The sequence below is a fragment of the Solea senegalensis genome, linkage group LG5, assembly GCF_019176455.1.
Source record: "Solea senegalensis isolate Sse05_10M linkage group LG5, IFAPA_SoseM_1, whole genome shotgun sequence".
NCBI lineage: Eukaryota > Metazoa > Chordata > Actinopteri > Pleuronectiformes > Soleidae > Solea > Solea senegalensis.
This window is the reverse complement of record NC_058025.1, coordinates 25,905,300-25,931,933: the sequence shown is the minus strand read 5'-3', so window position 1 is coordinate 25,931,933 and position 26,634 is coordinate 25,905,300. Positions and strand designations below refer to the sequence as shown.

At 44.1% G+C, this 26,634-nt stretch overlaps 2 protein-coding genes and 2 long non-coding RNA genes across 4 annotated transcripts in view; 2 read left to right on the top strand and 2 right to left on the bottom strand.

Moving 5' to 3' along the window:
* hmcn2 (hemicentin 2) overlaps positions 1 to 10,548 on the bottom strand; it is a 43,013-nt gene extending 32,465 nt beyond the window's left edge. Inside the window, exons 1-13 of the mRNA XM_044026225.1 lie at positions 10,063 to 10,548; positions 8,724 to 8,794; positions 8,398 to 8,556; positions 7,882 to 8,004; positions 3,105 to 3,276; positions 2,906 to 3,012; positions 2,408 to 2,528; positions 2,050 to 2,313; positions 1,806 to 1,950; positions 1,458 to 1,579; positions 1,002 to 1,274; positions 531 to 672; positions 162 to 289 (exon numbers count right to left, since the gene is read on the bottom strand). Of these exons, the coding sequence (XP_043882160.1) occupies positions 162 to 289; positions 531 to 672; positions 1,002 to 1,274; positions 1,458 to 1,579; positions 1,806 to 1,950; positions 2,050 to 2,313; positions 2,408 to 2,528; positions 2,906 to 3,012; positions 3,105 to 3,276; positions 7,882 to 8,004; positions 8,398 to 8,556; positions 8,724 to 8,794; positions 10,063 to 10,318 (2,083 nt within the window). The 5' untranslated portion in view covers positions 10,319 to 10,548. The remainder of the gene's footprint in view (positions 1 to 161; positions 290 to 530; positions 673 to 1,001; positions 1,275 to 1,457; positions 1,580 to 1,805; positions 1,951 to 2,049; positions 2,314 to 2,407; positions 2,529 to 2,905; positions 3,013 to 3,104; positions 3,277 to 7,881; positions 8,005 to 8,397; positions 8,557 to 8,723; positions 8,795 to 10,062) is intronic.
* Positions 8,530 to 9,179, top strand: LOC122769589. Its single transcript, XR_006360449.1, has 3 exons — positions 8,530 to 8,614; positions 8,736 to 8,811; positions 9,045 to 9,179. It is a non-coding gene; the product is annotated as an uncharacterized LOC122769589 (long non-coding RNA).
* Positions 10,549 to 11,230: 682 nt separating the features above from the next.
* On the bottom strand, positions 11,231 to 25,651 carry LOC122769587 (neuronal calcium sensor 1). Its single transcript, XM_044026234.1, has 8 exons — positions 25,585 to 25,651; positions 21,664 to 21,688; positions 17,388 to 17,526; positions 13,973 to 14,051; positions 13,556 to 13,644; positions 13,390 to 13,467; positions 12,808 to 12,915; positions 11,231 to 12,292 (listed from the first exon to the last, which is right to left on the bottom strand). Exons 1-7 carry the CDS (start codon positions 25,646 to 25,648, stop codon positions 12,817 to 12,819), a joined length of 573 nt encoding a protein of 190 aa, XP_043882169.1. The 5' UTR covers positions 25,649 to 25,651; the 3' UTR covers positions 11,231 to 12,292; positions 12,808 to 12,816.
* On the top strand, positions 13,959 to 25,651 carry LOC122769588. Its single transcript, XR_006360448.1, has 3 exons — positions 13,959 to 14,113; positions 19,726 to 19,926; positions 25,548 to 25,651. It is a non-coding gene; the product is annotated as an uncharacterized LOC122769588 (long non-coding RNA).
* Positions 25,652 to 26,634: the final 983 nt, after the last annotated feature.

Below are 26,634 nucleotides of genomic sequence, written 5' to 3'. Positions count from 1 at the left end.
GGGGAGATGTATCCCGCAGTGTGAGATGGGGCGGCATGTGGCCACACAGTTGCAGCAGTAATTCAATGTGAATGCCAAAAGTAAGCCTTTATTGTCTCCTTTAGGACAAACTTGTATGCAAAGACACCCTATAAATGACCCTATTTTAGATTTTGACTTACCTACAAAGGTCAGTGACACCGATTGAGAGGCGGTCCCAGCCTCATTGCTTGCCAGACATGTGTAGTTCCCAGCGTCCTCTGGGAGAGCCGCTCTTATGGTCAGGACGCCATGCTGGTTTTGGCTTAACCTATAACATTATACATTCAGGAGTTCACCTCTAAATCCCTCTGCTGTCCTTCAGTATCATGAGACATCTTTTGAATATGTAGGCAAACAACATACTTGTGGTTTGGGGGGAAAAACATTTAGATGTAAATGTGCAAAAGTGATGCAAACAAGATGTGGAAGTTGATGTCGTTGAAGTGGAATATAACGACTCCCTGACTTCTCTGTGTCAGAGGTGCCGAGTGGGCCGCAGGTTCCCTTACCTCGGCCGTTTGGTGAGGAACATGTTTCCATGGCTCCAGAAGAGCTGGGGAGGGGGGGAACCGGACGCCGAGCAGACGAGGCGGATCTCATCCCCTCGGGAGAAAGCCTGGCTCTGTGGGTGAACTACCACAGAGGGAGCCTCTACAAATGGAGTCAAACAGAGGCAAAAAATAATGACAATGACTCAGGGTCTCGTCAGTCCCGCGTGACGTCATTTACAACTTCCCCATCGAGTGTTCAAGACGTCGCGATGTGTTGCGACAATGAGATTACCCAACGCTCCTTTTCTGACACTCATTTAGATATTGTTTAAATGAAGAGAAACATTTTCTGATGAGGAAGTAGCTGAATCTGCGAGGAGGTTCAGCCAGTAATGGAAAACAGATGACGGGTGCTGCAGAGGAGCCATGAAGGCCCTTGGTGCGTTGAGTGTTTGAGCAGATGGCCTGCAGGTTATCGTTCCACCGTACCTGGGACAAAAAGCCACACTGTAATGCTGCCGTCTCCCTGGGCGTTGGTGGCCACACAGCGATACTCCCCGGCGTCCTGACTCTGCACTCCGTTCACCTGCAGGGACGAGTTTGGCAGCAACCTCACTCTGCCCGTGCGGGCCTGGATGGTACGACCCGCTCTGAGCCAGGTCAAGTTGTGGCGCATGGAACCTTCCACCTGGCAGGAGAGCACAGCGACACCACCCACAGAGGATGTCACGTTCACGGCTGCCTTCAGGACTGGAGGAGGTTCTGTTTGAGTGTAAACATCTGGTGTTATCAGCAGTGAACAAACATTGTAGATATGGTTTAACTTTGAGTACAACATGTTTATAGAGTGCCTGCTTTGATTCATGTTGTTTTATCCGTGCGATTAAAATGGTTGGAACTGATTTCAAAGCTTTGCTGGGACTGTAACCTATTGGTGGGACGTACCTCTAACAGTCACCTGGGTTAAGGCCCGTCCCTGACCCGCACTGCTTTGTGCGATGCACTCATACAGGCCTTCATCCTCGGCCGCGACGTGAGCAATCTCCCACGATGCGATGGCGGAATTCCTGACACAAAGACATGTTTGGTTCCTTAGCTTCTGTATACACACTGGCGACCAGAACCAACATTCAGCACTCACACACGCTCTAAATGGACACAATCATGTCATTTTCTGAAAATGGAAAGACGAGAACCACTAATGCTCTACAGATGTGCTCATACCGTGACCTGATTAGTGTAATATATACAAGATGTAATGGGCAAGAAAACAAGTGTGAGCCAAACACTCACTGGTAGACCCTCTCCTCTCCCAGGGTAATCCCACTTCTGCTAAATCTCAGCCTGTAGGGCACATCACTCTCCACCGAGCAGCTTATCACAGCGGGCTGCATGTAGTAACCCTTCACCACATCAGGCATTCTCACAGCTGGGGGATCTATAACGTGAAGAGGAGAGGAAACAAAGGTTAAAGGCCATTGGAGAGATTGATGAGGTGTGAGAGACACTCTGGAGTGGCTTTGATGGGATGTCTTGCCTGGAACAATGTTGGTGTAGGAGACGCTGGACAGTCTCTGGAAGCGGTAGCCCTCCTCGTCTTTGCCTGTCACCTTGATGAAGAAGCTCTGGGAGGGGGTGCGGAACTCTGGGAGACTCCACAGTCCTTGTTGTCCGAGGTCAGAGGGCAAAGGAACTGGGATTGTGCGCAGAGAGCGGCCAGAGCCTGACATCAGCTCCGCGTGGCTCAGTTGACCTGGAGGCTTCAGGCCGGTGCATTTCAGCAAAACATGGGCTGGTAGTCCTGGGGGAGACAAATATGATCACCGTGATGTCATTTTCTTCATAAATTCTTGGTGAAATATGACTCGAGAGGCGAAAGGAAGCGCGTCTGGCACCTTTTACTGGCCGTTCCCTAGTGTGGTTGAACTCAGACACAGGTATGCTGGAGAAGCCCGCACGGAAGTCGAGACTGCTGACTCCAGTGACCCTCAGAGTGTGACGCCCACTGCAACTTGCCTTCAGAAGAAAAACAATAGTGATCGACTGAGGAACTCTCGTAGACCCCGTTCAGACCTGGTATTCACATCCACCCTGGAGTGATCTGCTTGAGGTATGAACACTTTCAGTGTGTCCTGATCTGATCACAGAGACTCTATTTGAAGGTGGTTTGAGGACACTTGTGAACTGCATGAGAGCTATCTGTCTTCAGAACGAATAAGAGGCCACCTTCTCGTCTGACGTTGTCTGACCATTTGAATTAGTAGCTCCTTTTTTAATGTGGTCATAGGAGCTGTATCCAGGACGCATTTTAATATCCAAGGTGAAAAGTTCTATGGATGAAAATATCGGGTCTGATGGGGATCGTTAAATAGTCAAAGTAATATATCGAGTACCTTCAGTTTCCAGGCTCCAGGTCTGGGAAACTTCAGGTTGATAATACGAGCAGAGTTGGGAATATTCAACAGTTCTTTCAGACCCTGCTCCTCACTGACTACACGACCTAAGAAGAGAACAAAAAACAAAAGAATGTTAAACTGTAACGTGAACTTTAAATAAATATGGAGAGATGGGGAAAACACAAATTTTATTTACCAAAGGGATCGGTGAGCTCAATTTGTGGTGCTGGTCCACTTAGTGACACAGTGACCTCTCTGAGGCTGGGGTCAAAGGGCACTTCCCACTTGTTCTCTTGGGCACTGTCATGGTTGGAGGACAGCAGGTGGACCTTCATGGCCTGGATCGTCTCCTCCACCCATTTTAAAACCTGGGAGCAGGAGAGAAGAAGAGTTTTGCTGGTGGATGAGGTTGGAACCCTGTTAAGCACAAACGTTGACGGATTGCACCTCAACTTGGAAAGACAGAGAGGATTCAGTTAAGGCCTCTCCCTGAACGTCCCAGCCACCGTTGCCTGCCTGAGCAGAAGGCTGCTCTTTGTCTTCAAACTATTCTTTCATCGTTAAAGTATTCCTCAGTGGGGATTACGCCTCGACAAAGGAAGAGTGAAACAGCTCAACTGTCAAACTGATAACATACAGTTTTCTGCACTCTTAAGCGCGTATTCCCACAAGAGCCCCCCCCCATCATCCTGCAACACAGCTTTCATGAATCATAAGGATTAAAGAAGAAAGCAGCGGTGAACGTGGGATGTGCTGTTGTTTGGGAAATGCTCTTAAAATTGATTCCACTGTATTGTCTGACTAATCGGTTTGCTGTTTCCCACCTTTCTGCTAAAGCAGTTAAGTTGCCAGAATGAGATCGAGACGGTGACGCAGTACAACGGCTATCTTCTGCTTTAAGGTTCCTTTAAGAAGACACTCTGCCGCCACTCGGAGAAAAGATTACCCTCCGTCCAAAACAGTTTGATTATATATAACAGTCTCATGGCAGTGTGCCTCGGCAGCTCTCCAGAGGCATCGCCGACACTATAGAATTTCAGTTTTGACAGGTGCTTGACCTTCCGAGTATTACCCTCATCATGTTATTAACTAGAAACACAGTTTTCCTTTCCTTCGTTTCAAAGTGAAAACAGAAGCAGCCAAAGCTGTTGGTGTTTCACAGAGACTCACTTCAGTGGCCACAATGGACCCAATGTCTTCCATCTAACCAACGCTTAACAAGCAACTGCTGTGTATCGTATCGGCGTTGACTTCGTATGGAGAGGCATGAAGAAGCCGCGGCTGTCTGCGGCGAAACAAACTGAAAACAGTGGACCCGGCGGTCAAAAACATTTGAGGACACTTTATGAAAGAAATGAAACAAGGAAAGTCTTTGATAATTTAATTATCAGGCCCAGGCTTTTGTATCTCAGGTCTACTGGGTGCTGACAGCAGCTGGTTCTCCTCGCTGGTTTTTTTTTTTTACAACTGGAAACAGCTGTAATGTCTGCCACATGTGCAGCTATCCCCAGCAGAGCAGGAAACTGCTAAGAACTGACCTACATCTGCCCCGGGACAGTGTCTACCTTTTCAAATAAGAGCGTGGAGATGAGTGGGCATCGCTCTGCCCCTTAGACCCCAGATAAAAGGAAGTGGATCTGGGTCTTTGAGCGCACACTGAGCTCCGCAGCCGCTCCCCATTTCAGCCACAGGGAATTCAGAGACCTCATGAAAGCAATGAAACCTCATCCTGCGCGTCTTAGTTGAACGGGCTTACGGGAAAGAGCAGGAAGGACCCCAATCCCCCACCTCCACCCTCTGCTATTTTTAGAAGAATGACAAATGGGCCAGAAAGAAGTGAGAGCCGGGGTAATGGCTTTCTCCCCGTCTATTGTGCAGGTTCATCACCTTAGGTGGACACGCTGTGGTTGAGCAGAACAGCTTGACTCCAGAACTCCCAATGAGCAGAGGTCGGCTTAGTGCTTGCCCTGGTTTAAACACTTTAACCACAAGCAGGTGATCAAACCTCACTACAAGTTGAGGTTTTTTTGCACCAAATCAGTGTCAGATGGATGTCCTGGTCCTTCTCTGTGGGAGCTCGGCCACACCTGTTACGGTACGGACAGTGCCTTTTACTTTTAATGCACTGGAGATACATGTTACCTGTGTTTCATTTTATGTCTGACAACCATTACCAGCCTCTTAACTCACTTCTGCTTCCCCATGATGAGGAAACCATACGGGCAGCGTCACAAATGACTCTTCAAGGCCCTCGAGCTGAGCGTATGAGCAGGTGGGAGAGCACGGAGCGACTGAAGAGGTTTACTGAAGAGCAGACCCCCACGTCTCCATTTCGTTTTCTTAAAGCGCCAAGGGTTCATGTGGGTGCTTGAAATCCTTGGAAGTGATTGGATTTTCATGTTGCGCTTTTTCAGGTGCTTGGGATTTTGAATTGCTTGGAAAATACTTGAAATGGCAACAGTTTTTTTTTTCTCTCTCGCAACAAATGGCTCTCCGGCTTCATAGTATGCAAAATATGATGTAGAAATTTAATAAGTCCCGGTGGACCAGCCAGTCTGGCACCAACCCCCATGTTACAGTCGAAGTCGTGCTCAGTTAGAACTCCAGCAGCTCGTCTTAACCACGTCCACATGCCTAAATGCACTGAGTCGCTGCCAAAAATGCTATCACAAAACCCAACTTTTGCTCTATTGATGTATTATTTTGGTATGTATGGATGTGAATATGAGACTTTACCTGAGCTGCATGGTTTTGCAAAAAGCTTGAATATTGACCCTGGACCCCGAAGCACTAACTCAAACATCACAGCCTTTGTTTCTGATCAGCACTTCAGGCTACAGATTATATATACACATATATGTACATACATACATATATATGTGTGTATATATATACGTGTATATGTGTATATATGTACATATATGTACATATATGTATGTATATATGTATATATACGTGTGTATACATACATATATGTATATATACGTGTATATATACACATATCTGTATATATGTACATATGTGTATATATATAGATATATACACATATCTATATATATGTGTATATATACACATATCTGTATATATGTACATATATAGATATATACACATATATATGTGTATATATACACATCTGTATATATGTACATATGTGTATATATATAGATATATATGTGTATATATACACATATCTGTATATATGTACATATGTGTATATATATAGATATATACACATATCTGTATATATGTACATATGTGTATATATATAGATATATACACATATATACGTGTATATATACACATATCTGTATATATGTACATATGTGTATATATATAGATATATACGTGTATATATACACATATCTGTATATATGTACATATGTGTATATATATAGATATATACGTGTATATATACACATATCTGTATATATACACATATCTGTATATATGTACATATGTGTATATATATAGATATATACGTGTATATATACACATATCTGTATATATGTACATATGTGTATATATATAGATATATACACATATATACGTGTATATATACACATATCTGTATATATGTACATATGTGTGTATATATATAGATATATACACATATATGTGTATATATACACATATCTGTATATACATGTATATATAAGGGTGTAAAGAATGTGTGATGTGTCGCGCTCACAATGAGCTGTTGTTCGAGGCCTTGGAGTTAACTCCACTGGGCAGCTGCTTTGGACGGGGGAAAGCCATGACAGATCATATCCTGGGATTAGACGGTGAAATAAGCGGTCTGTTTTCTCTCCGCTCTCCCTCTCGGGACCACAGAAAAGACACCGAGTGTGTATTTGATTTGGCCGTACTTTATATCAAACCGCTTTTTAAGGTTAGATCAGTAGCACGTCTGGTGTTTTAATAGATGGGAGGGATCTGTGTTGTTTTCTCAAAAGCGCACCGCACAAGGATGACTGGCATAATACCGTAGGAGTAACACTCTCGGCTGCTTTAGCACAAAGCCGTCTGGGGCTGAGGTGTGAGGGCTAGAGCGAGTTTGGTCTCCTGTTCCCTTTATAACGCGATACAAAAAAGAAGAAAAAAAAGACATTCAAACAGCTGGTGTGATAATAGAGTGCTGATGAACAGGGCTGCCCCGCACACAGGCGCCGTTTGTTTAGCTATAATGCAAGCATGACTTGACAGGAACACACAAGTCCAACCCTCAAAAGTGGTTTCACAGAATGCGAGGACCAGCCAAAATGTCCTCACTCCCTAAGTTTTTTGATCCTCACAAAGACAGACGTACAAGAACACACACACACACACACACACACATATATCTGGGTTCAGAGGTTTAGTGGGCCACCAGTGTTCAGAGCTGTTCCATCTCCTCCTGTGTTGACATGCAGGATACCAGTGTCTCTTCCAGAGGAAACTCTGGCTTCTTTTACGTCTGCCCGGGAAGCGAAGCCCCGCTGTCTTTGGCTTGTTCAGACGGGGGCTTCTGTTACACGCCGCTTCCGTTATGAACGGGGCTACTCGTCCGTATCGTATGACCAGGAAGCTTAATATCAGCTCTGAAATCGTATGATTACACGAAATGAAATTTCTGTTTTCACATCTCGGATCCTGCTGCTCTCAGTTGTAGGGGAATTCAACCCTTTTTCATATTCAAACACACCGTTAAATCGAACTGTAGGGTGGATGTGAGAGCTGCAACGCAGGATTATTTTCATAATGGATTAATCTGTCGATTAAAAATGGTGTTTGTCAAACCTGGAGATGATGATGTTCTCAAATGTCTTGATTTCTTTGTTATCCAGAGCAAAGAAATGAAGAAAATACTCACATTTAAAGAAGCTTAAACAATCGGAAATCTCGTTTAAATCATAAAAAAAAAGCTTTGAACCGATTAATCGATTAATTGTCTCAGCTCGAGTGGATTTCATGAAAGCATGTTGTTGTGCTCTCACCTCGTTGACCTGCTGCTTGTCCAGGTGAAAGATTTGTCCCGAGGAGGTGGCAGCGATCTCCTCGTACGCCCTGTAGCCAGGCTGAGAACGGTCCCCGCAGTCCCCAGTCAACACAAACACCACCTGGGAACAAAAAGGGGGAAGGGGCGGGATTACTACTTTGCAGTGTTTGCTTATTCCACAGACTCACTTTCATTTGGCTCCAAAGTGACACTAATGCTCATTGTCACGCTGGAGACCAAGAAACTCTGACCATCGGGGGAACCTCATTGGAATGTAGATCTCTCACAGCAGGCCACTGCATTCAGTTAAAATGCTGCGTGTGATAAATGCAAATACACTCGAAAACTATTTCCAACCCTGATAACATCAGATACTTGCTAATGTAACAAATTGCTTGCAGACGATGTTTATTGTACCGTGTTTACACGGCACTGATAAAATAAAAGGCGGCTCGTCTCTGGCTCTTATCAGTGAGGCACCCCCACAACTGTGTATACGTTCCCGGGTCTGTACCTGAGACTGACGGAGCTGCACCAGCTGCAGGACGTCTCGTTTCAGGCGGTAGTCCTTGGCCCTGGCGTCGGTGAAGACGTAGATGAAGGATCCAGGCAGGGAAACCTCCAGAGCTTTCTTTATGGCTCCGATGCTCATCTCAGGGCAGTCGCCGCCACCCTGCGTGGCAGAATCGGACGTTTTCACACAGCGATAAACTCACCATCAAATATTACACGTACGTGTTTTAAAGCATTATTATCAAACTCTTTTCTGTTCCGAATGTAGGCAATTGTCACATGAGCCATACGTTGTTTCCTCGCATGCAATAATGTTGTGGTTCCCACCTGCACAAACAGCTCTTGCAGATCCTGCTGGAACTTCCGTGGGTCAGTGGTGATTGACACGGGGCCAATATCTGCGAAGTTTATGAAGGTAAAATCATTAAATGCCAAACAGAACTCAGGCTTTTACTGTTTTCTAAACATTTGGTCCATAAAATATGCCACAAAGAAACTGTAAAATAATAACATTTAAGAAGCTGGAACTTGTTTTTATTATTAGAATAAATCACACTGTTGTTGATTTGCATAAATATGGCCTCAGTTTGGATGATGATTAAGCATTTTCTTCTTCTTTTCCGGCACTCGTATTGGGGTCTGAGGCAGGAGCAGACTCCAGTGTGACGGATAAGAGCCGGTCACAGACGGTCGGAGGCCTTCTGGGGCTTTTAAGCGAAACACAGACGTCGCCGTGTCCATCAACTCCCAGCTTTTCATCACGGTTGCCCCGGAGCAGACCATGATCAGGTAAGGCCGGGCCTCGTGACTTCTGCGTCCATGCTTTGTCGTTTGAACGTGGATTTTAAGGGTGTCTCTGCGATGATGCGTAGTTTTAATATTCTTCCTCACAGCGAAGGCTTTCAAGTTCCTCCTCCTCCTCTGTCGTGGTGGTGGTGGTTGTTGTTGTTGTTGTTGTTGAACGTCTGTAAAACACTGACAGCGCTGTCATCCCCTTTTTGTCAGCCACCAGGGCTTCTGAGCAATCTTGGAAGTTTACAAGGTCCCCAGAGGCAGGGCACATTAAACCCCCCTCCTCCTCCTCCTCCTCCTCCTCTGGCTGAACTGGGTTCTGTGAGGGTTTTCCAGAGACATGGATGGAGGGGGTGGGGGGGGGGGTTGTGAGGTGATTGGGGTAATTACACACAAGCAGACAGCATATGCTTCTCATCAGTGCTCCAACACCCTCCCCCATATAGAGCACTCTTAGTTTCAGGCTGCAGCTTTCCTTTATAGAAGGAAAAGATAGCGATGAGGAGCCGTACCTGTCCCACTGACTCTCCCCAAGTGTTCTTCATCCACTTTCTGAAGTGGACCTCTGGTGTTTGCAGCTGTGACTTTGCGGCACTTTCTGGAAAACGTGCTGCACTGCGCTGTTGCCTGTGGTCTGAGCAAAACTTTGTAAATGACAGCTACAGTGAACTTTAATCGACTAAGAATTAGAGTTGAACCTCCACTATTGTCCCGTTAAAGCTGTGATGGTGGTCATTCACAGCTTTACAGGCGGCAGCGGGTCCTGCGCAGCGCAAACTCTGGCTCTGGAGTTGTTTTTGGGTGCAACAGTGAACAAAATATTAAGATGACATGACGGTGCAGCTTTATTTATGTGTATTTAATGAAACCGTACCTGGGTCGTGGAAGGGCACCAAGACGAAGTTTTTGATGGGTCTGGTTCTCCGGCTAACAGTCTTCTCCAAGATCCGCGAGGCGCCTTCTATCACCTGCTTCAGGTCGTCGTACATGGAGCCGGTAACGTCGAACACAAAGGCCAGGGTCGAGGCGCTGTCACCGGATCCATCCTCCTCCTCCAGCCGGGGCACTGCCAAGAGCCTGTGCGCGCTGATACACAGCGCCAGGACCAGGCACTTTAACACAGCGGTCATTTTTTTGTTTGTTTGTTTAGATTCACTGCATCTGTCTGTTTAAAATAAAAATGTCAAAGTATAAGAAAGTTGTTTCTTTGGAGCTGCTTCCAGAGCGTAGAAAAGTTGAAAAAAAAAAGTTGAAAAGTTTGTAACAATGCGCCTCAGCAGAGAGAGGGACTTCCACAGGCGAACATCCGTGCGTAAAGTTTGGAGTTGTGTGTGGACTGGCTGCGTGTTGTCGAGCCCCTGGAGAGCTGCTGCTCTGACGCTTCAAACGGGGGCGGAGATGGTATTAAAAGGTTCCCGAGACTCAACCTGTGTGTGTAACACGAGCCCACTGTGACTTCCGGGCTTTAACCCTGTCCAACTACCCCCGCCCCGCCCCCCCCTCCTCTTCAATTCCATTTTTTTTTTGTCCCTCCTCAATTAAGGTTGGCCCCCAGGAGACGCGGGTTTTCGCCGCTTTACGCACACGCTACCGCGCGTGTGAGTGTGTATTTTGGACCCGGCGAGAGAATTGTCTCAGCAACAGCCTCGTTCTTATAAATAGCGAGTTTATATTCGGCCGACACTGATCCTATTTTCAGTGAAAAATATCCCCCTCCACATATCAACGGGTGGAATAGTAAGCCTGACGCGCCCCGCAGAAATGTCACTGTCCTGGTGTGGGATAGAAGTGTGTTATTGGTCATTGCTGTACACTTGCAGAGTCTAAGGAGATTGAATCACACGTTTCCTCTTGACCATGGTCTGGATTAAATGGCAGAGAGAGTGAAGAGACTATTTTTTTATTTTGGAAAGGCCACGGTGTAGGAGTCCTCTGTTGCATTCTGCAATCTCACCATTAGATGTCACTAATAGTTACACACTGGACCAATTTGTCCTGGCAGCTCTGTAAATGTATTCAAATATGAAGTTCGACACAGGAAGGCCACTTGAATGCATTTTTATTCTGTGCTCTTACACTGCTAATCAAACAGATCGATGACATTTATCAATTTTTTTGCACACGCCTTAAAACCAGTGAAGCAAATAAAACATCTCGACGCTCGAACTGAAGGGAACCGAGAATGAAAAAGCAAGAGGCTCATGCTCTGGCCTCGCGCGGGACAAAATACCACGGCGCACACGAAAGCTTCACAGCCAGAGTTGATTCGCGCTCGACGACCACGGCGCCGTGTATGCAGAGGGCGGGGACTCGGGAGCGACGCAAGCCGCGAGAATTCCACGCATCGCTCGGTCATGTCCTGTGCAGCCTCGGGGAAATGAACGCACAGATGGCAAACATGGTAAAGTGATCCATAGAAAAAAAACTTCTTCAGCACGTCTTCGACAAATAAGGAAACTTCAGAATGTGAGAGAATAATAAATAAAGACGAACGATTCCACGACGGTAATAAAAAATACAGTGCAGTACGTTTCAACACAATTTGATAAAAAATTAAAACTTCATTCCATATTTATGAGGAGATTCCCATAAATGCCGCAAAGCAGAAAATAAATTACAGTCATATTTACATTATCATCACAATGTACACGATACTTCTTTGAGACTTGAAGCGAGTGTTCACATTTTCACCCCGTCATACATTTGTCCACTTTTTTTTCCCCCCCCCAGATTCAGACTCTGAAGCTGGAGCACGGTGCCACCGGGCATCTCTCGGCGAAGACGCGCGCCGACGTTTCGGAACACGGGTTCCTGCTTCTGTCCGCGGACGGAACCGCGACTCGACACGCGACGGTGCCACGCGGTGCCGCACGGTTGCAGAAGCACGGACGAATGACTCAGGGACTTCTCCCGTCAGAGGACATACGGTAATATTTCTTCACAGGTCCTTTTTGTGGAAATGTTGACAAACAGCTATTTGACGAAGAAAAGTACGCAGTCCACTTCTCCTGGGTGGACAAGGTGGGCGTGGCTTCCTCCTGTCGCGGGTGTGATGGTGCGGGGACTGGCGTGTGATGCGCAGAAGGACGCCGAGTTTGGTCCGTCTGAGGAATCAAAAGAGGGTATTTAAATGTCAGTAGAGCTGCAACTAACGATTATTTTCGATTCCCGATGAATCGTTTGGTCCATAAAACATCAGAAAACCTTTAATAATGTCGATCGGTGTTCGTCAGACCTGGACATGATGATGTTCTCAAATCCACAAACCAGAATGATTCACTTTTAATGATTTATTTGTTATCCAGAGCAAAGAAATGAAGAAAATATTCACATTGAAGAAGCTTCGGAAATCTTGTTTGAATCATGAAAAAAAGCTTCAAAACGATGAATCAATTATCAAAATAGTTTAATTTAGTAATCGATTAATTGTTTCTCTAAATGTGAGTATGTCACGCACGTAGGAGACATTTGAATAATTCATAAGAAACAAACGGAGAGAAGACAGTGTCTTCCTGATTTAGCTTCCAGTCCACCTAACAACATTCCTTCCTTTTTCTCCCCCCCGAGATAAAATATAAATTTACACGAGAGAGAAGGTGTGAGATTTCTGCACACTCACCTTACAGTGCTACACGAGTCCGTCATAGAGTGACAACGCCTGGACAATAGAAGGGTCCGCCTTTGAGCCCTCCTGAAACTCCTGCAGAGTCAGCTTCCCGTCTGCATTCTGAGGGAGGAACGAGAGAGCAGACGCTCTAACACGCTGTCACCAGTAGGGGGTGAAAGAGGCTCCACTAAGCTTTAAACCCATGCTGTGCAGTAGGACAGATCTTTGGTTCAGCGCACTTGGACGGCTGCCACTTTCTGCCATTACTAATCACACGGTGCCGCCGTGCTTGCACGGCTCGACCAATGGGCTGACGAACACACCCGAGCAAGCCCTGCGTCTCAGCTTTCACTGAAGATGAGGGAGTCTCGGGGGCCGAGGAGGCACAGAGGGATAATAGTGGAGGGTATGTTTAGAGACTGCAGGCTGAGTTAGTGAAGCCAACAACTCTACATGTCAAAGCCCTCGGGGTTGCACAATATCTACGCTTGTATCAAATGAAATAAAAGAAAAGGCCGCTTGTGCGTTATCATTATTATTATTATTATTATTATTATTCAGTGTTTTTATATCGATTGCAATAAAACCTCTAACCTTGTCCATCATCGCAAAAATTCGGTCCACGCGCTTCTCTGGTGTGTTCTCCTCCTCCGGCAGCTCCACGGTGTTCCCCTGAGAGAATCACATCATTCCACTCGTCAAACATTTCAACCTCAAACTGAACTTGTGCACAAAGTACAGTTTTCGGGGAAAAACGTACCACCATCTGATATATGGCGTCGACGATGTTCAACATCTCATCGCGGGTAATGTAGCCGTCGTTATCCAGGTCGTATAATTTAAACGCCCCTGTGTAGAGAGTGGAGATGAGAGCGCTGCAGTCGCCTCAAAGTGTACGACAAACGATTCGAACCGTATACATTTTCACAGATTACAAAGCACAAAGTGTTACTTCACAATTCAAGATATAAATACTCATCATACTTTATTATGGATTTAAATGTATGGTTACAGTTTCTGGTCTTTCATTTAGAAGAAAAGGCTGGATTACAAACCCCAAAGCTTGCAGAGGTTGGCTGTATCTCGCTAATATTCGTTTATTTGCTTTTGTTTTCTAGGAATCCTGAATCGGAAATTTAAACGTCAGAGAACAGAAGAGGGAGGTGCGCAAACTTACATCTCAGCTTCTCGTCCAGAGTGCCCCGAGAAGTCACCGACAAGGCCTGGATGAACTCGGAGAACTCGATACGCCCGTCCTGGAGAGTGACAACAAAAGAGAGAGAGGAAGAATGACGCGCCGGGTATTCGGCTTCAGCAGGTGAGCGCATTATTCACAAACTCCTCGCTGCTCTTTCACGGCGTCCTTCCTGTATTCTGCGGAAAATGAGGCCAGACGTTTTTGCTCCAAGTCAGCTGCTATTTTTGCCCGGCACGTGGCTCTCTCTCTCTCCTGAGGCAGATATAAGCCACCCCGGGTCATTACTAGGATGGATGCTACCGGCTCGTCATCTAAACGCTACAGCACATGTACAGTGTGAGGGAAGATATTTCACTTGTTTTAATGTGAGGATTCCACGTCACAAATAGGCTTAGCGGACAAAACTGTCCAAAGGGGTGGAAATGTTCCGCTGTGACACCACTGCTGCCTTTTGGCTTTGTCAGAAAATCCAATTAACCTCCCAAAACGGCAGCCTGTGGTGTTGTTCTGTTCTGTGAGGCCACAGTCTGTGCAGCAGAGAGAGAGAGGAGTACTACGCTAACACAGGCAGTCGGCAAACATAGAGAAAAGAAAAACGCAAACTCAAAGTGGCTCAAATGGCAGTGATTCAGCCCGAGTCATCAAGTTATGCACTCCAGGACCAAGCAACCATATCAGACTCTCTAAAGTCAAACTGAAGCACGGCACAAAAGAAAACGCCTTTCACATTCTCAGAGACGTCGAGAGCAATGCATATAAATCGAGCAGCTAGTTCAGTCCATCTACTTACATACTACGTCAGTTTTACAGTCTCACAAGGTAATAAAGACAGGGTTGTCCCCATCCCGATCTCGAGTATCTGATTGCAGTTGATTTGGGGCCTTTTTTTCCCCACTGATTGGGGATTCGCAATCACCCTGATGACTTCACCCTGATCATTTACGCCAGCAGCAGGTCTTTCCACGAGAACGGGCTGTCGGCTGCTTTATTATTGGCGAGCAAGTGCTTTCAAGTCCCCCCCCCAACCTCGCAGAAACTGCAGAAAGAAGAAGCCACGCCAAAGCAGGGTTTCTGTTACGACGGACAATACAGTTTGTCTGATTCTGATTCTATAAAGCCTGCTATCTTAAATGTTAATGTGTTAGTGATAAAGACCGCTAGCTTAAATGCTAACGTGTTAGCGATAAAGTCCGCTAACATAGCAGAAGGGAGATCAGTGTCGAGAAATTCTTTTCTTTGTTACATGCCCACGAGTGACACTTGGTCCTGTTAGCGTAGCTGTTAGCAAAGATGGCGGACACTGTTTACATTGTGGGAATGAGGTCCCGTCCCCCTACGAGTGGGTCTAACAAGTGCGGAATTAGCGATGCAGTTTCAAGCCTCGGACCAAATGTCACTGGCGGGCACGTAACAAAAGAATGTAAACGGTGTCCGCCATCTTTGCTAACAGTTATGCTAACAGGACCAAGTGTCACTGGTGGGCATGTAACAAAGAAAAGAATGAAGATATTTCTCGAGGGCAAACTGAGGTTGGGAAGCACAATTTTTTAAAAATACTACCCTTCTTCTAGTAATACAAAGCTAAATGCTAATCAGTGAATTAATCCTTTAATAATGGATTAATGGATTGTAACATCACATTGTGCTTGTAACCACTGTGTCCAGCCACAGCTCGTGCTTCAGCCAGTCACTCTTCGCCGCCTTGGGCTCAGCTAACTTTATCACGATCAGACATCTGACCCCACAGACAATCCTGAAGTCTCAATGCTAATTACATAGTAAGTCATAAAAACTGTCCAATGTGTCCTCTAAATATAGGGTGTCTCGACTCTAATGAAGGTCATAGATCAACATCAGAAAACAGGGGTTTTCTGATCTTCTTGACGCAGCGCCTCGTAATTGAGGTCAATAAACCTCAACATCCCAGGAGCTCTATAGCTTAGTCATCCTAAACACAGAGTGACTAACGCTGTTCTGCTGCAATAAAAGTGGACGACATCACACTAACGTGGCCTCCTTAAAACTTGCTTTGTCATCGTATTGTGAAGATGATGCCTCCACCTAAAACATAAAGAATGCTGAACATACACATCTTAGTCTACAATAATAGCTTCATTTTAAGGATTTGTGCGCTAGGGCTGAACAATTCATCGGAATTGTATTAAAATCCCAATCAAATCAAATATTCTACAGACTGAAGAAAACATCGATGTTCCTCACAGATATCACACAGTAATCATTCTAAATATGTTGTATTTAAAACATTTATGCCAAAATGATTCAACCCTAGTGTGAGCTGACATTATTAAGCTAAAACCAATCGAATACACGCCTTCAAGCTTCAGACACACTGGTCTACAGGTGCATGCAGAGACCACACGGTCAGACAATGGCAATCGACGGCTTCAGATTTAATTGTTGGATGTGAATCATCCTCACTTGTGGTTTAGCCAATGACAATCTGCAAAACCATCAAAAACAGCGAGACAGCACACTAGCTTCGCCGTCTGGGAACCATCTGTGCCCGACTTGTTAGACTCATGTCGACAAACAAAAGCAACAATAAATATTATTCAAACAAGTGACCAAGTGCAATACAAGATGTTTTAACAAATGCAAAATATCGTATACAAAATCCCACAAAACACCTACAGTATGCCATGATTTCTGGCACAAAAGTGGGGATGACCAATATTATGTTGCTATTGGCGACCATGTTTATTTGAGGACAGTATCATGAGTACTGAGGAGTGCTTGTCGTGTGTTGTCATCAAAAATATGCATTTGTGACACTTTCTCTCCAGAAATTGAAAATACTATAAAGTGATAACGTAATAAGTTATTACAGCCGCTCTCGCTCCCGATCCTAAAACCTTCCTGACCCATGTTTTGATGTGTTCCTCCTCCTCCCCTCCTCCCTGTTTCTACCTCCTTATGAGTTTGTCCAGATGTAGATTTTTTTATACGTTATTGGCAAAAAGTTATCACATTATTGGCAATTTATTATGTTATTGGTTTTATTACATTTAAATTATTATGTTATTGGCCGTTATTATGTTATCAGTTGCGACACACCCCCAAACCTCTTATCTGATCTGAGTAGGAGTTTTTTTAACGTTGTTCATCTACGTTACGTTAGTTAATTCAAGTCACATACAGGGATTAAAAAATGCTTTCTTCATGATGGATGCTGTTTTATAATAATCCACTGTAGATTCGGCTCAGAATTGTAATGGATACAAAACTGAGAGCCTCCAGTGAGAGAAGGAGCTGCTGTTCTCTAACCACTAACTGTTAACATTTAATAGCCAGTCCAAAGCTATTTATCTGCCATTCTGAATGAACCAATGTCGCAGGATGTTTGCTCTGTCTCGCAGAGGGTCAACATACAAACCTTATTTTCGTCAAAGACGTTGAAGACAAAGGAAGCAAACTTTGTGGGATCTCCAAAAGGAAAGAACTGCTTATATATCTTCTGAAAGCCCACAGCGTCCAGCTGCCCACTCGGACAGTCTTTAATGAAGCCTTTGTACCTGGAAACACAAAGCAGAGATGGAGATTATTTTAAGAGGTGAAATGTCATTCATAATGTAGATAATCAAGACAGAAATGGAAAGCGATGAGGAAAGGGAAGTTACCCAGCGGCCATGAGTCACGATAGAAGATCAAAAAGGTAAAAGCCATTTGTCTTGTTCACTTTTTCACTGATAAGACAATTGCCTTAATTCAATAGCAGGCCCGGAGTGGTTAACTCTAATCAAATTACGTCCTATTCCTTCTTTGATAATATGCATAGATGATAGATAAGTCTGACAGCTTCCTCTCGCCAGTGGAAACGACATTTCTCGAGGGCAACTCAACATCTCTATTAACCTAAATATAGACGCGTTTCATAAGCAATTTCAAGCACAGTCACTCAGTGGAAGGTAGTTTCCTTGTAAGTCAGGTCAGTGAGCAATGGAGAGTGTGAGCCTTTACAGAAATAATTGTATCTATTTATCAAAAGAATTGCAAAAGAGCTTTTTACTCTTGATCAAGAGCAAAAAAAAAAAGTCCACACAAAGAAGCACTGTATGTTCATGAGATTCTGTAATTAAGGCCAGAGAGAGTAATGAAGGTCGAGAGAGATCTTCTTCCACTGACATTCTGTCTCTTCACTCCGCTTAAAACTCTTTACTTTTAATCTGCCCGAGAGATAACGAAGACAGCTTCCCATAGTCAAAGAGACAGAGGGACTGGCTGATGAGACACTGGAAGTTCAGCAAGCAGAGAACCATGTAATTCTCACATTTGAATTATCTGGAGATGCAGGGAAATGAAAGCCTCGCTCTATATCATGCAGAGTACAACCTCATTGGTATTCAACGTGCACAACATACAATGCATATCATAATACAAAGCCAAACCGTTTCACCTATATTTGATGGTCATTTCTCCTCATGAGGGACCAGGGAATATTATATCTATAAGGCTAAATGAAACTGTAACATACTTAATGTGTGTGTGTGTGTGTTATATTATGGCCTAGGGAACGCTTCAAGCAAAAAGAGAAAGAACAGAATAGTCTGTATCTGTGAGGCAGTGCACCTGCACTCACAGTCTGATTTGTTTTGGCAGTCAAGACGACGGATTCTCTAATTTACGTTTCAGGAGCAGTAGACGATCCGCATGCCCTTAGTGGTTCCAGGTGTCTTATTGTTCAGTCAGTGTCATTAAGATGCAGCAGTAGAAAAATGACGGTAATGACAAAGATACACGTGTCATAATAATCTTCACTGCGTGAGAAACACAGGTGAACACCTCTGACTTCACTGTTTTGGGTATAAAACAGCGCAGGTCCTTTGTGCGATAATTCAAATTCTCTCATCGCTAAATAAAGAAAATTGTCATTTTGAGGTTTGTGAAAGATTGGATGGCTACAACATTTATTAATCAAGAAAATCATCAAAATATGAGTTAATCATGAACCTAATTTAAAGTTTATATTGACTCATAAAATGACCACAATGTGTCACTTCACTGATAACTTTAACATGTTTATGAAAACATGCTCTGCAATGAAAAATTGCCAAAAAAAAATGGTTAAAGACCTCTAATTAATGCAATCCCTCTTTAGTCTATTGTCATTTTCATTATTTAAAAAAAATAAATTATTTGACCTTCATTTTATTAGATATGAAGATATATTGTGATTTATTGGAATACTATATGCAAGGCTATACATAGCAAACAATGTATAGTTTTATTTATATAGTGTGGCCTGGTGCCAACTAGTGGTTGGAGGCTTAAATACAACACAAAATCACTGTCGGGAATATTTCCATTTGGCTTCAAAGAATCGATCACACAATGGAATATTGTGACAGTTGAGTGTATTGATATTGTCTAACACATTGTGAGTGTAAGTGAGTCCGAGCCAAGTCAGGGTCACTGAATAGCATCAAGAACGAGGCTTTGTTTGAGAGAAGGCTGTGACGTCTTACGTGATTTTCTGTGCTTGGTACCCCAACAACTGGAATGGTACAGGCTGTTTATTTTGCTAACCCTCTCAGCGTTTCACTGTCAAGGTGCAAACGATTGCACGATGCACGCCGTTTGCTGTTAATCACTCATTTGCAAAGAAGTTATCGAGTGCAAGAAGTCTGACTTGGTGACACTGGTGCTAAGACACACACACACACACTGTACTTGATGTAGTGTAATAATACTGCAACCACACTTTGTACTTGCAGGGACACAGCAGACGTGACACTGTGCATCAGACTCGACTGTGAGAGCCAGCATGAGGATACAGTATTTATTACTGGCACCAGCTCAGCTCCTTGGCATCCACCATGGTGGCCTCGCTAAAGCATTGTACGGGAACTTTCTCTTGCTGCTGCCCAGCTGGCCGGAACATCACTGCGCTATGGCATTTTTGTCATTGATTTCAGGTGAGCCCCAAGCATATTAATGATGTTCCCTGCAAGGAGAACACATTTAAAGCACAACAATGGCATTTATCGAACCCCGCTAATTCTTCTGTGTCTGTGCCTGTGCTCTAATTACACGCCATCTGGCATTTCCCCTGGTGAAATTCCCTCTCATCCCTCACACTCCGCCGTGTTGATTGCTGCTGATCTTCAAGTGAAGACTCATGCAAACTTTCTTGTGAAAGACAGTGTGATGCTGAGCTAACTGACTGAACAGCCTGGGGGTTGAGGGATTAAGACGAGCGGAGGTGGTGGTGGGGGGGGGGCCGAGGCAGATCCAGTGACATGCCTGTTTTAAGGCTCTGGACGTGCCAATGCCCGGTGATATCTAATGCTGCTGCTGCTGTGCTGTGCAGTGTGTAGCTGTGAATGTGCCCCAGCACCACTCATTCCCCCCTCAAACGTCGACTCGCTCTTGAGGCAGAGCTCTTTTCTTTTTCATGCATGCAAAATTAGGTCGTGAAATGCAAAAGAACTGAAGTGTGAACACTTTATTACATCGCTCGCTCCTCTGACAACACACTAAGGCTTTGTTTTGCATTTTCCAGAAAGACAATAGCCTAACAGCAGCGTGTATTGGGCAAAAAGCAACTACTACACTTTTGGTTGAGTCACCACTGTAATGAAGATGCATTGTCTCTCGTCCGTTTGCCCGCAGCCTTCAGAAAAAACACACCTGAACAATAATGGCCATTCTTACGACAGCACTGAGACCTAAGCTGGCACAAGGTGTCTCGTTGGTGTACTGTATGTGTTTCATTGTGATTTATGTAAGTAGATGTAGTAGAACACTGCGAGCGCAGGCTGAGAGGAGACACAGGCCAGACCTCTACGAGATTATGCTGGTGCAGGTCAATCTGGCTCACAGGAAGGATTACAAATCACCATCCTCTTTGTGAGTTTCTTTGTGGAAAAAAACTTTCCTTTCCTTTTATATCAGTTATCTGTTTTTAAAAATAGACCAAACAATGTTGTTGGATTGCATCATGGGAATGTTTATACGAGTGTTATCAGCTTCTACAGTCACTCGACCTCAGTAAGGCTTCAAAGTCGTTCTATTTTCTATATCTGTCATCGGGGTAGTGTCACAACAACTGTAAATAGACTAAAAATAAACCAATCCTTGATCAAAATTGACTTAAAGGAACAGTTCACTGATTTGCATTTAGCTTTGTATTACTAGAATAGGGGTAGTATGTTTGAAAAACTGTGCTTCCCAACCTCAGTTTCCAATGAAGAAATATCTTCCAGTCAAGAAATATCTTCATTCTTTTTTTTGTTACGTGCCCACCAGTGACACTGCAACGCTAATTCCGCACTTTTTAGACCCACTCATAAAGGGGCGGGACCTCAATTCCCAGAATGTAATCAGTGTCCGCAATCTTTGCTAACAGTTACACTAACAGGACACCTGGTCCTGTTAGTGTAACTGATTAGCATTTAGCTTTGTATTACTAGAACAGGGGTAGCATTTTTGAAAAATTATCCTTCCCAACCTCAGTTTCCCCTGAGTTGAGAAATATCTTCATTCTTTTCTTTGTTACGTGCCCACCAGTGACACTTGGTCCTGTTAGCGTAACTGTTAGCAAAGATGGCGGATACAAGACACTCTTAAAGCTCTGCTGGTAAATGACATAAATGCCCAGTCAGACATAAGCAATAAAACAAGTCACATTAAAGACAAATGCACACACTTACCACTGCTGCACCTCTTTCTCTGTAACTGTAAGAGAAAATAAAGACAAACATTAGTTTCAAGAAAAAACTTTGGTTGTTCAAGAGACAACACGGGCGCCAAGTACTGTAGTAGCATCATTAATCATCTTGGCCCACTCCTTTCTAACACATAGCTTCTAATGTGACCAAAAATATTCAACGATGTCAACATGTAATTATTACAAACTAGTCGCGTTTAGCTGCGAGTTGCGGAACCCGCGAGTTCACGCACACTATCAGAGGAGATGACTAATTACTTCTCCTGACCAGCACGACAGAGAACAAGTGGGAGTAAACCCCAGGGAGCCACAAAAAGACAAACAAGGCTGAGAAGATGAAGGTCAGTCACACATTTAAGAAAGACAGCAGTTTAGGAGGTGGGATGTGTTATCGTGCCCACACAAGCACCTGTATCTGCCAGTATCTTATCAACCAATCCCTCATGGCTTTCCCTTGTCTCTTCTCTACTTTCTCCACCCTAAGCAATTTTAGCATCCTGGCTCCTGAGGTTACTAATGAAAACAAGGGCTGAAAATCAATAGCTTTGGTTTAACCTTGTGTCCTTTGAGAGAGACTTTCTGAATTCATGCTGCCCTAAGTCTGAGGATAGACGTCATCTACTAGCACTTGTGTTGGGCCTGAGGCAACGCAAGGCATATAAACACAACAAAGAGCTGGTGAGTTAATTGATAATGTCCTCTAATATTTAACCTTGAACCGGTCGTTGTCATGGTTACTCCAAACGTATACAACACAGGAGCAAAGTGGGAGAAGGACAAGAAAATACAGGCAAAGCAAACTTGGACAAATCAATCAAATTTACTATTATTCAGAATTTGCTTCACACACACAAAACAGCACTGTGTAAAAGTCTGAGGCCGCGATTAGATTTGTTGTTTCAGCAATGCTTTAATGACCATACAGTATAATTATTTCTCAATCACTGAACTGTACGACCGAGTATTAGGGCCACATTGAGAACAGTTTCACAGACTTCGAGGATAAAGTCTTAATTTACGAGAATAAAGTCGTAAATTCTGGATCCAAAATCTTAATTATCAGTCGGATTGTTACTTGAGAAACCACAAAACCCCTCCGATGCATCCACCGATAACCCTGCAGTCGACCAGTTTTCCAGTTATTTCCCCCTCCACAAAAGCAGCGAAGTCCGCCTGGTTCCCTCTGCGGATGCATTTTCTTGCCTGTACTTTATAAAGTCCTGATACTTATCACAATGGTGATGCTGATGTGCCAAAAGATGAAGTATCTCCTTGTTTGTCAAACCTATTTTAAAGTCCAATTCTACAAAATGCTCAACAACTCTCATTATAACAACTCTCCTCTTCTAAAACAGGTTAGAATAATGCGACTTTATTAAATCGTAAATTTACGACTATTCTGGTAAATTTACGACTTTATTATTGTAAATCTATGACTTTATTCTCGAAGTCTGTGAATTTTTTTTTCTCTCAATGTGGCCCTAATACTCCGTCGTAGAATTGGAACCCATCCAGAAATTATGGGATGTATGTTTTAAAACAAAAAACCTCTTCTACAGGTTATAGAGTCAAGTATTTAGCTTAAACCTAGAGTGGAACCCTCATTAATGTAATGTCCTAACAAAAATCTGCAGTGAAAAAGGTCTACTACACCAGGTTTATTTATTTATTTATTTAAGACAATGTCGTATGAATTATACTTAATTATACTGTGTATATAAGACCAACTTCCAGTCACATCATTCCAATCCAAATGCCACTGATCACAGAATTTGACACACATGAAAACAACAAAGCTGCAAAGAGACATTTGTACAGTATGTGTACGATTGTTGTAAAACTTAACAATGAGGTTGACACAAATACTCCACTATGAGAGTCTATAAATAAGCAGGCCAGGTGAGGTAATCTTTCTTGCAAATATCTCGGCCTCAATTTGTTCTGCTTAGCGTTTCCACCAAGAAACTCGTCATGTGACCCTTTCCCAGGCAATAAATGTCAGGGTCAACCTCACAAAAATCCACCAAGCTACCATTAAATTGGCCTCAAAAGTCAGTGTAGTCAAAAAAATTCGGGGCAATTTACCATGACTATGATTTAATAATAAAAATGTTATTACATAACTCAGTCAGACGCAATGAGCAATAATGCAATCAGGAGAGTGCAGGGTCCACTCAGCGCGGCCCTGGCCCTGCAGGGTCTGCATGCACACATCCAGCTTGTAGCCTGTCACTGGGAAGCCTGCTCATGGCTTTGACAACGTACAAAATCATCGTGCTGCTACACGGGGCACAGCCTATAACCTGCAGGCATTTTAATAGGACTGCTGGTCTTTCGGTGCGATGCCAGAACAGACAAAGACACACACACACACACACACACACACACACACACACACAGGGCGAATGGAACTCCCTGAAGTACAACGAGGCTGCAACCTTTTCTTAAGTATACTGTCTATTTAAGCCTTCACTGAAATCAAAAGGGCATTTACTTCCTTGAGAGCTACAGCAAAGCACTAGATGGACAACAACAGATATTCAGACTTTACTTAGGGCCTGTCCTTACTGGATACTTATCAACACACAGGGCATTATTTGGGGGATTTAAGGGGAAAAAAACAAAACATCCTACTTCCTCTACCACAGAAACCAACAAAAAATACACAGATAAATGTACCAAGTCCCAAATCTGTCAAGAGCCAAAGATAAGTGTCGACTAAAATGACAAATGACAAAGCTTCTCCTGCGAGAGGGAGAGAACGAGGCGATAGGATGAAGGGAAGCAGAAATGATAGAGTAATTTCGAGTTCAGCAACAAGAAGGGAGAAGGGTCATGCTGGGAGAGAATGCTTGGTGCCCCCTCTTAGCAATACTAACCAGATAAGATCCTAATTATACTATTCTATTCCCTGCTCAAAGAGGGCAATTAGGGGATACAGTCAGAGAGGCAGGGTGAAAGGGTAAGAAAGGAAGAGAGAGAGAGAGAAAAAGACTGGGAGAGAGAGAGAGAGGGCGTGAGTGAGAGGACAGCAGCAAGCAGCCCAGCCCAGCACGAAGCCCAATTTTCCTCCACAGTAATTTCCTGCCACAACAGCCTTCCTAGGTTCTGCTGTGGAAAGACTCCCCATAAAAAAAAAAAAACAACTCTGTCAGTGAGCAGCCCATGGATGTCAACTCCCACCCACACCTGCACACTGTACCGCTAAAATAATAATCATTATAATGCCGTGGGCCAGGAATAACGTGCGAGTGATGAACACGGCGTCTTCCGAGCGTACATCTTGACACTAATTATGAATTATAGGTCTCTGCGTAAATTTTGAAAATAGAAAGGATCACAAGTAAATAAGATAGTGCTGGATAGTGTTGTCAATCTGCAGTGTCCTGACAAGAACCCATGTGGGCCCGGCTTTACGTTCCACCATTTCTGTGAGTCTCTACGCTGTCATTCCATTAGTAATCATGTATTAATAATCAAATATCTCTTCATATTTCCTCAATCTATCCGTCTGGGGGTACATTCATTAAATATTTACATAAACAGAGGGTCCAGGAGCTTCGTATTTAACCACATCCTCATCTAAAAAACTTGATAATTATATACATCCTCAGCATCTCCAAGTTCATAAATCCCTTCACAGTTTGCTATCCAACATTTAAATGCAAATTTAGATCAAACAGAGGCCCCTGCTCCCAGCTGGCATTTAGTTTATTGATAATGAGAAACTGTTTGCGGCATCATCACATTATCCCAGCAGACAGGGTTTGTAATGTAAAGTAGAAAACAGTCGGTGTATAATTTGAAATCTGACTGCAACATTAAAATGGATGTTCCTTTAACAGATTTTTCTTGTTGTTGTTGCAGGATTTCCTTTGAAAAAAAAAGACGCGACGTTACTCACAGTAGGTTTTCCTCGTCAGCTCCTCCACCACCTCGGGTTTGAGCTTGCTGTTGGATTTACCCATGATCTTCAGCGCTCCTCCGCACCTCCAAATCCACGTTGGCACGTCGCACCTGTTACTACCTCCTCTCCGATCTGCTCCTCTGCCAAACACATACAGCAAACGTGGGCCAGTTTTAGGTGCAACAGCGCTGACGGAGTAAGTGGGAAAAACCAAACAGAAATAACTTCCATTCAAACAAGCTCGGCGAGTTTATCGCTATCGATCTGACGGACGAGTCGGAGCGCCGGGAAACCTCGCAAAGAGGGGCTGGAATGTTGTTGAGTCTATACAAGTGCTGCCGAGTGCCTATATGTCCTCATGTCTTCACAGCAGTCCGTGGGCGGAGAGTGGCGTTCGGATGCGTTGCTACCTTCGTCCTTGGATACAAGAGTCACTCAGTGGCTGGGTTAAGCGCGCTCACTCGCTCACAGTCATTCCCTGTTCTTGTCACTCCTCCCACCCCTCCTTTCTCACCACTATCTCTATAGCGCTGGGTAAGTTACTGTAGAAAAGAATCCTCCCTCTTGACAGCTGAGATAAGGCCGTGTGTAAACTATAACACAATGAACAGAGCTCGCCTTGGATGCATCCCCTCCCACTGAACCCTCTCTAATAGTACGCAGACATAACAGTCTAAGAAAAAGTAAACCGTCTCTGTAATCATTTAAGGAAAAGCAAAAAGACCAAACGTCCCTACATGGTGCCACATTCTAGATGCCAGCTGAACGGAGAGAAAAAAAAAGGGATCTGGTCATGTTCTTAAAATAAGCATGTGCGCTGTCTGCCGGGCTTATGGGCGGATTTGAAGAGTGACAGTTTTCTTTTCTGCTCCGTTCTGACTCATAATGCTCTCTCCTTCCTGGCCTCACAACAGCACAGAATGGTGAGTTTTGCTCTCGCACTGTCACAGCAGACAGCAGACGAGGAAATAATGGAATTTCTTTGTATCGCAGGCTTCGACGTTGGTGCGCGCCGATGCCTCGCCGCAACAGCTGTCTGGGTTTAAG

Excerpts from the sequence above, each read along its gene's own strand:
- LOC122769587 (XM_044026234.1), bottom strand. The coding sequence starts at position 25,648 with ATGGGTAAATCCAACAGCAAGCTCAAACCCGAGGTGGTGGAGGAGCTG. Across the intron at positions 21,689-25,584 it reads GCTGACGAGGAAAACCTACT|TTACAGAGAAAGAGGTGCAG; the intron begins GTGAGTAACGTC and ends TTTCTCTTACAG. Across the intron at positions 17,527-21,663 it reads GAGAAAGAGGTGCAGCAGTG|GTACAAAGGCTTCATTAAAG; the intron begins GTAAGTGTGTGC and ends TTGTGTTTCCAG.